At 44.0% G+C, this 9,702-nt stretch overlaps 1 protein-coding gene across 1 annotated transcript; it reads right to left on the bottom strand.

Annotated features, from left to right (window-relative positions):
* Positions 1-2,154: 2,154 nt before the first annotated feature.
* On the bottom strand, positions 2,155-8,493 carry LOC120649901 (GTP-binding protein At3g49725, chloroplastic-like). The gene is made up of 13 exons (XM_039926829.1): positions 7,935-8,493; positions 6,983-7,047; positions 6,772-6,834; positions 6,570-6,659; positions 6,320-6,432; positions 5,341-5,409; positions 5,111-5,255; positions 4,916-4,971; positions 4,788-4,838; positions 4,640-4,694; positions 3,336-3,392; positions 2,995-3,114; positions 2,155-2,902 (listed from the first exon to the last, which is right to left on the bottom strand). The coding sequence occupies exons 1-13, from the start codon at positions 8,335-8,337 to the stop codon at positions 2,417-2,419; spliced, it is 1,773 nt and encodes a 590-aa protein (XP_039782763.1). The 5' UTR covers positions 8,338-8,493; the 3' UTR covers positions 2,155-2,416.
* Positions 8,494-9,702: the final 1,209 nt, after the last annotated feature.

The raw sequence follows: 9,702 nt of genomic DNA, 5'->3' as shown, positions 1-9,702 counted from the left end.
ATAAAACCCAACGGGGAGGCGCCGCGGGGCACAACCTAGCCTCTGCCCCCGCTCCCGATCTCGCGTGCGCCTCAACTCGCTTGCCGTCCGCCGCCGCCCCAACTCGCTGGTGCGCCTCGCCCTCCTCCTCTCCGACCGGCGGGCCTCCACCGCCGGCGTCCGCGGCCATCGACGTCCTGCAGCCGTGGCGGCCAGTGAGTGCGTGCGGGATGGGGGCGGCCACCGACGGCGAGCATGCAGGTTGCGGCTGGCGAGCCGTGGCAGAGGTCGTACCCTATGGGCCGGCGGCGGCGGCGCACACAGAATGGGGAGACCGGCGAGCGGTGGCGGCGCAAGGCGCAAGCAGGCCACGACTGTAGTGCTCGATGGGCCGGTGGGCTGGCATGCTTGATGGGTTAGATGGGCCGGCCCAGCACGATCCAGTGACCTTAGTGTCGTGTTTGGGCCGTTGGCGCAGCCCATGAACCAACACGATACGACACGGTTAATTTGGCGTGCCTAAGTGGGCCGTGCCTAAATGGGCTGTGTCTAAATCGGGTTCGTGTCATGTTGGGCTGGGCCGCCCATTTGGCCATCTATAACGGTGGTGGCTTTCGGAGCAAAACTAATAATACAACCAGTTGTTGACTGTAAAAAAATTTATAGCCTACTTCTCAACCAATTAGTATAATAGTTAGTCTTTTATCATTAATGTAAGGTCCACATGTCCCTCTCATAAAGTTTTTTCTTTTTTTGTCCAAGCTGGCTGCACATTTATAGTCCACCTCTTCTCTCTCCTCCATCTCACCATTTAGCCTTCTAACATGTTATAATACTTACTCTCATGGATGCTTTGAATTGGAAGAGAGGGTCTGGGTACCGAGGCAACCACTGTAACACCGATGCTTGAATCGAGAATAAAAGGCACAGAAGCATGTGGTCGGGTGATGAATTAGTCTGACAAATCAGCCCCGTACTCTTTTTTTTTTGAAAAATCGGGATTGCATTTCATATACAGAAGATAAGGTTTACATTGCAAATTTTGCAAAGGCACCCTCGAAAAACATAAAAAATACATTGCAGCCCAAACAAGGATCCCCCAGTCGTCTTCGTCACTGGTGCTCAAAGCAGCCTCCCGACGAAACTCCGTCACAACAGGTTGGAAGAGGATTGTGCCAAGGATGCAACTTGAAGCTGAAGCCCTTCCCGACGAAGGAACGAAGTTTTTGAAAGCCTCACCAAGTAGCACATCGAGAGCACCGACATGTCGTGGGAACGTTGAATGCCCAAGTAGTAGAAGATGATCGCCGGCCATCACAACGCCGAGGAACTTGGGTCCTGATGCCACAAGCACCGCCGGCTGCCCGACGCACCAAACAACAGAGCAACCGAAAGGGGAAACAACCCAAGCAGTTGCAACACAACCACTCCCCCGATTCCTCAAGAAAGGGGTAGACAAACCTCCCAACGTCCTCATCGGCGGTGGCATCAACAGTGGTGCCATCGCCGAAGAAGATGATGGAGGGACAAAAGAACTCACCAAATTTGGCGAGTAGAAAAGTCCCAGCTCTTCAAACTTGTCATCTCGTCGCCGAGCGCCCGGTCGGAACAAGCCGCAAAAGCCTCGGACGAGGCAGAGCAGAGACGAGGCACTGACGACAACGAAGAAAGCTGGAAGATCTAACCCTAACTTATTCAAACTAAGCCTAATAAGCAAGGGTATGTATACATCCTCCGTCAATTCATCCAATCCCGCCGGCGAGGCCCGTCGAAGGCGAGGACGACGGCGAATTGACAGGGAAACAGGAAATTGCCTCGGTCCGCCGCTCTCAAATGTAGCTCTGGGGTCGACGGCGAGTTGCTACACTCGGTTTTGACTCGTAGCGCGTGACACGCTTCATGTAAAAATGGCCCACCCACCGCTGCGCCCACGCGTAACTACAATCCACGCCTATATAAATGCTCTGGGGAGAGGCACCAGACCACCGGCACCAGTAGATTTAATGAAATAAAGTATATAAGGTGGCGCAACATTCATGCATCTTAGCAAAGGTCGAAGTATAAGATGTCTGGCTAACAGGAAACATGAACTTTTAAAGGTCGAAGTATTAAACTTTCATAAATGACCAGAAACATTCTCTACATTACTGATGGATTAGTTGAAACTCATCAATCTGTTAAATGACTTGCTTTGATCAAAATTCATATGTTCCTCTCTGCAGGTTCTTGTCAATCTTTCTGATGCAAAAGTTTTCAGGAAGAGTACCAATGTACTCTTTGAATGATTGTTAATATAAATCGTACAACATGCATAAGTGCATACCCAAAAGCATTGCATAGTTTCCATGTCTTCTGGAGGCAAACACAGAAACTGAGTACTACACTGCTATTGATCTCATTAACATATAGACAGATGAAATAAGAAGGCACAGCATACCTATTGTTCTGCAGCCTTTTCGTCATCCATAGAGCAAGAAGGTCTCCATTTTCTATCTAAAGGCCCATAGCTTCTTTGCACAACATTTTGTTGTTCAGTCAATTTCGTATCTATCAGTGCCAACAACTCTTGCAATCCTATCCCTGTCACAGCAGAAGTTTTCACCTGACAAATGGGCATTTGTTGTGTCAAAGCACATCCATTTGCATCTGGGACATGAAGCTCTCCAAAACATTCTTTCGATGATAACTCTGGGTTTGCTGCTTTTATCTCAGATGACTCTTTAGATGATACTTCATCATTGCTATCTTCAAAATTTTCTTCTGGTAAAAATTCTGAATCTGCTCCATCATCTAAGGAATCCAAAGATGATTGTTCTGATGGAACATCATCTTCAGAGAATATGTCATCCTCCTCTTCACCTTCAGTCTGGAATATCTCATCTTCAACCCCATCAGATGCAGCATTCTCATCCACAAGATCAATCTGAAATTCTCAACAGACAAAACATCATATATGCAAACACAAACCAACACTCCTATCTCAATTGCCAACAAAAAACTCGTCCCAATAGGTACCTTGTTCCAAACTTCAATCATATTGTTGATCTTCTCCTGTGTAACACCTATCTGCTGCAGTACTTGCAATACAGTAGATCGATGCCCCTCAAGATCAGGTGCACTTGCATCCAGCACATGCTGCACCGATGCATATCAAGATAAAAGAAGATCTTAGTTCCCTTCCCTTATTCTTTTTCTTAAAAAAATTATATATTAAATCAAAGCAGCTTCTGGTAAGTAAAACACACATGACTGAAGAAAAGTCTGTTATTAAACCAGGAATAAAAACTACATCAACTTCATGTTACACTAAGACTTCCAGGATGGACTAATGACATAAGAAAAGTAACAAAACCCACCACTAACATGTCTGCTTCAACCACTTCTTCGAGGGTGGCATGAAATGCTTCCACAAGCTGGGAGAAACAAAATAAATAGGTTAATTAAGCTTAACGTGGAGTCTGTAGATGAGGTAAAACAATTATGAACATTCATTTTTCCTCCCTTTTTAGGAAGGACATTGTCTGCGGCAGGAATTCATCTTTTTTTAGGAACGACATTGTCTGCTGCAGGAAGTGCCAAACAATGCAGAAGAAAAGGTTATGGTTATCAAAAGCAGTAAGTTGTTGAGGCAAGGCACCTGCTTACCTTTCTTATGCATAGGCGTCAGAACAATGAAGCAATATCCCATCCTCTCTTGTAGGTGAGGAAGTGGAAAACCAGAGATGGCAGAGGAGGATGAGGAAAGAAGAAGTTAGTGGCGAGGAGGCTGAAGTGGAGAAGGTGATGGTAGCAGTGGTGATATGGACAAAGGTCGAGGAAGCTGGAAGGAAGAAGAGCAAAGTAAATAAAAATAAAGGAAGGAAGGGTTCCACATGATTCAGTTATGGCTCATTTGGCTCCACATGAGCCATGGGCAGAACATTAGGACTCACCTCCTCTGCTGCTACCTCTTGACTTCTCCCTCTCATCTCTCCTTTCTTTGCAATGAAGCACAACAGCAGGACGTTTCCAGGTCCGTAGGAGGTGTTTTTCTTTTTAGACTAAAGACCTCTTTGGTCCAGCTTTTAGTCCATAGGAGGTGTGGCAAGCTTTATTTGCAACAGTTCTACCTACCTAACTAAATCCCCCTCTTCAACCATAAAACGACTGGTGCATAGCACTAATACCAACCAACATCTAGCCACCTAGGCCACACCTTGATAGCTATGTATAAGGAAACTAAAGAAAATCAGCCTGATTCTTGCTTCAAATAGGATCTAAGCATAAATTAAAGTCATGGAAGTTATAAGACTAACAGTAGGTCAATATCGTTTTTGGATAAGGATGAGGATGCTGCTCAATGGACCATTTGCTACCTCCAAATCTTAAATGGGCACCGGTGCAGGCGTAGGTGTCAGATTCGGAACTCAGCAAAAGAAATTTGGTCAATGGCGTTGGGGTAATACAATTGCTACCAGTTAGAGCGCCCCACCTAGCCAACCCAACCATAAAACCCAGGTGTTATAGTGGGAGGGGTGGGGGCTTTTATCCTCAGTCCAACACTACCGACTCCATTGACTACACAGCTATAGTACAAACTGCAAAAGTAAAATACGTTCTCCTAAAAAAGAAGTTCAAAATATGAATCTCCAAACTTCAAACACAGTAAGAGAAACTTTACCTGTATTGGTAAATCTGAGATGAAGCCAACGGTATCACTAAGAAGTACTTTTCTCCTGAATAGAAAATGCAATGTTATGTACTGAACAAGCGTGAACCTCAAATCAGCTTTACCAATATGATAACTGAATGAAAATTTTCTACATTACCCTGATGGAAGAATCACACTTCGTAACCGGGGATCTACTGTTGCAAACAGCCTGCATCAAAATAGGAGTATGATTTCTTTGGGCATACCTGCTGCAACCAAGTACATGGAGAAACTAATTCAGCATACCTATCATCACTGTACATGTCAGTTTCAGAAAGTGCACTCACTAGCGTAGATTTCCCCTACAAAAAGAGCATAAAAGAACTTTGGCTTCAGTAAATCTGTAGAAAGCTCAAATATATTTTTCATAGGGATATTCTAGAGGAATATAGTCATCAAAGATATATTAGGTGAAAGAACTATTTTAGTGCATCCACATACTGCATTTGTATATCCAACAACTGCAACAGTTACAAGCTCTTGACCAAATGAGCCACCGTGCCTTTTCCGACTTGAACGTTGTATTGCTCTAGTACGGCGTACATCTTCAATTTGAGCTAACAAGCTCACACGCCGTTCTTGGATTCTAGATGAGTCGTGGATAAAGAAAAATGAGGAATTGTTGTGAGCTGCAACTTTATATAGGTTGTAATCTATCAACTGTCAAGCACCTTCTCCGTTGTAGTTGAAGTTCTGTTTCACCAGCACCACTCATGAAGCCCCGGCCCCCACTTCCTCTCCTGAACAACACAATAATGACATGATAAGTGCACCCAATACTAATTAAATCATTGATCTGTGTTGCCAAAATGAATGAATCAACACATCAGGGCACAATTCAGGAAAGTGGAATAGAATAACAACAATTAATAAACATAATGTATTACAGATCAGCAGAATATACCATGTGGATCCTCCCAAGTCCAAACTATACCAGAATATGCGAAATTGTGAATCATATAAATAAATAGTGTTTATGTTTGAGGCACCACGTTAACCAGATGAAAACGTTAACTAGACCACTGCAGGAATTAGAGAAGGAAATGTATGTGCCCCCCCTCCATTACTTTTGGGGTTTTTTCCATGTGCATTCAGTACAACTCTATCTGCAGTACAAGAGTACAACAAATAATAGAAGTTACAATTCAACAAGCATGACATTCAGAGGGTCACAAAGTTAGATTTTGTCATAAACTCATTACTCATGTTGCCACATGGATGCAACATAACTTAAGCACAAAATTACATGATACCTAATAAGGATATCTTATGTATAGACTTTTTCTCCGAAAGGCATATGTGCAGCTAGGTTGGAATTATGCCTGCAAGTACATGAACTAGTTCATAATGAAGCAATAGCAACTTGGCAACTACTGAACTACACATATACAAATTGAGGATACTCCCTCCATTCTTCTCTAGTGATGACTTACAACCAGAACCAGTGCAGTCAAACCATCTAAGTGGATTTAATCGTTTTTTCAAACTATCAAGAATTTGACATCACAGGTTGAAATTAACTATAGTTACATGACCGTAATGTACATGTACCCCCCCCCCCCCCCCAACACACCCACCCCAAGAAGGCACACGTTCATAAATTAAACAAATTACTATCCGAGTTGCTGGATGAAGTCAAAAGAAATGTACCCTCTTGCACTGACCACCTCAGCTTCCCCACTTGGACCAAAAGTTAATCGCCCACCTGGGCCACGTACTCGGACAAGCCTAGTCTTCGTGTACATGAGAGCGGCCAACTCTGACTGTAAATTGGCAGATAAAGTAAATAATTAAACACATATCATGTCATCAATATAGTATGTCCATGGAGAACAACTCATAAACTCCACACCCACCCTACAAAGATTCGATAGGGTAATATATCTAGACAAACAAGCACCTGTAACTTTGCTTCTTTTGTTTCGGCGTGAGCATTGAATATTTCGATTATGAGTCCAACACGGTCCAAAACTGGCTTTCCCCACGCAACCTGCTATGCAAAGCGTCAAAAAAGACGGTAACGCAGTGTTAATTTTGAGTCATGAAGTCAAATGCAAGTTATTGTAAACTTTAAAAAACAGAGAGAAAACATGGGAACTTGCCTCCAAGTTTCTCTGTTGGATTCCAGAGAGAATTGCATTAACAAAAACTGCATCCACATCTTCCTGTTAGGATCAAAGCACTTTTGTTGGAATTGTCTGCGCATTATCAGTGCAACTCCAACACAGAGAAGGGCCAATAATGGATGATGACCAATCGTCTATGAATAAACTACCACAGCCATGCTCATGTACAAGATCAGAGAAAGTGCACCTCTGACTCCGATGCCCTCAGGTAGCACTTGACATTATCCACAGTTCCAGGTCCGAAATATGTATCTGGCATGACAAATTGTCAAATACAGTACTTTTTTTTTGTTCTAGCCATAAGTATGTGTAGCCCTAGGCACAAAAACAGTTCAAAAAAGTAGTAAAAACAAGTTCAAATATAACAAAAGCAACAGATGGTTCAACACAAAAGGCACAACTGCACAAGCCAACAGATTGAACCACAAGATTTTGACCCTCTTATCTTATTATTATCAAATAAAGTGACAGGATATGCATACTTTGGAGTTAGGTATGCAAAAACATCAGAGCAGAACTGGGCAATACAACCAGCTGCAGCTTTAAAAGGAGTGAAAGAACTTTGCAGCCTCTGTGGGGTTGCTTCATAGTGATAGTGGTACATTTACTTCTAAGATAATGGAGCAACAAACCCACAATGTAAACATGTAAGAACTTGTACTACTTAAACGCTATGTTAGAGGTCATAGGTCAGTCCATGTACTTTGCTAATGCATATTGGACACCAGATCATGCAATACTTAACAACTAAAAAAGTGCAAGCAATGTCACAGGATAATCATGGTAGCACTTCCAAGGAGTTCAAGTGCAGAAATTGATCCTATCAGGCCATTATTGAAAACAAATGTGTTGTAAGTACATCTTCAGCTTATATATGTCTGGACCTTAATGGAGTTAGGATTACATCAGAATTTCAGAAACCAATATAACTAACCTCTGGTGGTTACCAGATGAGAACCATGATTGAAAACAATGCAGGCATTGAGTCACTACCAGTGTGCATATTACTGTAGTAGATTTTAAACGCGGATTACATGCAATTCTTACAAAACCTCGCTGTATTGCGTATCGAACTGAAAACACTGCCACTAGAGCACTCGAGCTTAGAACTGGAAATGGAGCGACGGGAAGCTGTATACCTGCGTGTGAGCGGCCGCGGGAAGCGGGATTCTGGACGACGAGGTGCGGCGGCGCACCCTTGGCGCCGAACTCCCGGTCGTAGAAGCCGTCGCGGGGCTCCTCCAGGGAGTTGGCGAGGTTGAGCGCTTCGGCGAGCTTGGAGTCGAGCAGGCTCCCGGGCCGGAGGCGCGGCTGCACCACCAGCAGCCGCGGCGGGCTCTCGGGGTCGCGGGAGAGCACGAAGAGGCCGCGTAGGGGGCCCTCGTCGTCGTATTCCGCGGGCGACGCTGTGGGGGAGGACCGCTTGCCGCGGCGGGTGGAGAGAGCGCGGAGGGGGGGAGAGGCCGGGGACGGGTGGTGGGCTCGGGGGTCGTGGTGGAGGCGGAGGCGCACGCCGAGGCGTGAGATGGCGGCGCGGATCATCCTGGCCTGTTGGACAACGGCAGCGGCGGTGGCGGCGACCGCGCCGCCAGATGCCCAGATGATGCGGGTTTTTCTGGTTCGGGAATGAACGAGAACGATTCAGCCGCCGCCTCGCCGGATCGGAGGGGCGTGGCCTGTCGGAGAAAGAGGGTCTGCAATAGTTCTCAAATAATTTCTTCTTAAAAATTGTTATTTGCCAAATCTTCAAATAGGTATTGAGAGATGAAAAAATAGTTCTCTATTTTTATTTTCAGAAAATAAGAAGTTTGTAGCCCCATAAGAATAATTTCACGGAAAACGTCGAGCGAGAGGGGTTCTCTGGAGGGAAGAAGCTGTGCACATTTTTACGGAGACTAATTTATCAATTGTTAGGAGATGAGAAATTAGAATGAAAAACTATTGAAGAGTGTTTTTCCTCTTTTCCAATAAAAAACAAAGATGGTTCTACCAACACCAATTCAGAGCATTGCAACCTCAACGGTTGTATGGATTTAGAAAACCAAATGTGTTCCAAAAATCAAATTCTTTGCTTGGCTTTTTCTTAATAACAGGCTTAATACCAGGAATATTTTAAGAAGAAGAAACAAACTTCTGGAGGAAGGGTATAACTGTGCTCTTTTGCCATAATGGGGTAGAAGAAATCTTGGAACACTTATTTTTTGAATGTCCCTCTGTTGTCGGTCGGTGGTTTGCTTTGGGAATTACTTGGGAGGAGAATGCTAACGTGCATCAGAAGATCTATCTGGCCAAGCAAACGTTTATGCAGCCTTTCTTTATGGAAATTTTTATGGTTGCTGCGTGGTGCATTTGGAATGAACGCAATGCTCTCATATTTAATGGAAAGATCCCCAACATCGCTTCATGGAAATCAGCCTTCAAGAAAGAAGTGAAAGATCATTTTATCAGAATAAAGCCTTGCCTGCTTCAATCCATTCGCTGTTGGCTTAATGCCCTATAATAGTGCTGTGTAGTTTTAGGTTTTGTTTTCGTTTTGACTTTGGTTAGTCCCCCCTTCTCTCTTCTTTGCCTAACTCCTGGTTAGGCTGACTGTAAGTATTTTTTGTTATTTAATATATTCCTGTTGCCGGGGGGCTTTGCCTCACGGTTTTTGCTCAAAAAAAAAAAACAAAGATGGAGATGAGAGATTGGGAGCCATAGGAGATGCTCTTAGAGGACCAGTGATGCCAAATTCTATCTACTTAATTATTTTTTTGCCATCGTTTGATTGAATGTCAAAATTGGTTTGGTAGCCTTCTCGGTTGTCACCTTAGTTCATTTTAGTATTTATTAAAGATTAAAGTTGGGCAAATTCATGCCCATCAATCTAATACTAAAATTTTGTTGGGAGGTGGCACAAATCAAACC

Source organism: Panicum virgatum, chromosome 9K (assembly GCF_016808335.1).
Source record: "Panicum virgatum strain AP13 chromosome 9K, P.virgatum_v5, whole genome shotgun sequence".
Taxonomy (NCBI): domain Eukaryota; kingdom Viridiplantae; phylum Streptophyta; class Magnoliopsida; order Poales; family Poaceae; genus Panicum; species Panicum virgatum.
The sequence above is the reverse complement of the archived record's forward strand: the minus strand, read 5'-3'. Positions and strand labels throughout refer to the sequence as shown.

Bases quoted from the DNA above. Each gene is read 5' to 3' on its own strand.
- LOC120649901 (XM_039926829.1), bottom strand. From the start codon at position 8,337: ATGATCCGCGCCGCCATCTCACGCCTCGGCGTGCGCCTCCGCCTCCAC. The intron at 6,433-6,569 runs GTGCTTGTTTGT...GCCAATTTACAG, and splicing joins CAAAAGAAGCAAAGTTACAG to TCAGAGTTGGCCGCTCTCAT. The intron at 5,410-6,319 runs GTACATTTCTTT...TGTGTTGTTCAG, and splicing joins GAGGTGGTCAGTGCAAGAGG to GAGAGGAAGTGGGGGCCGGG.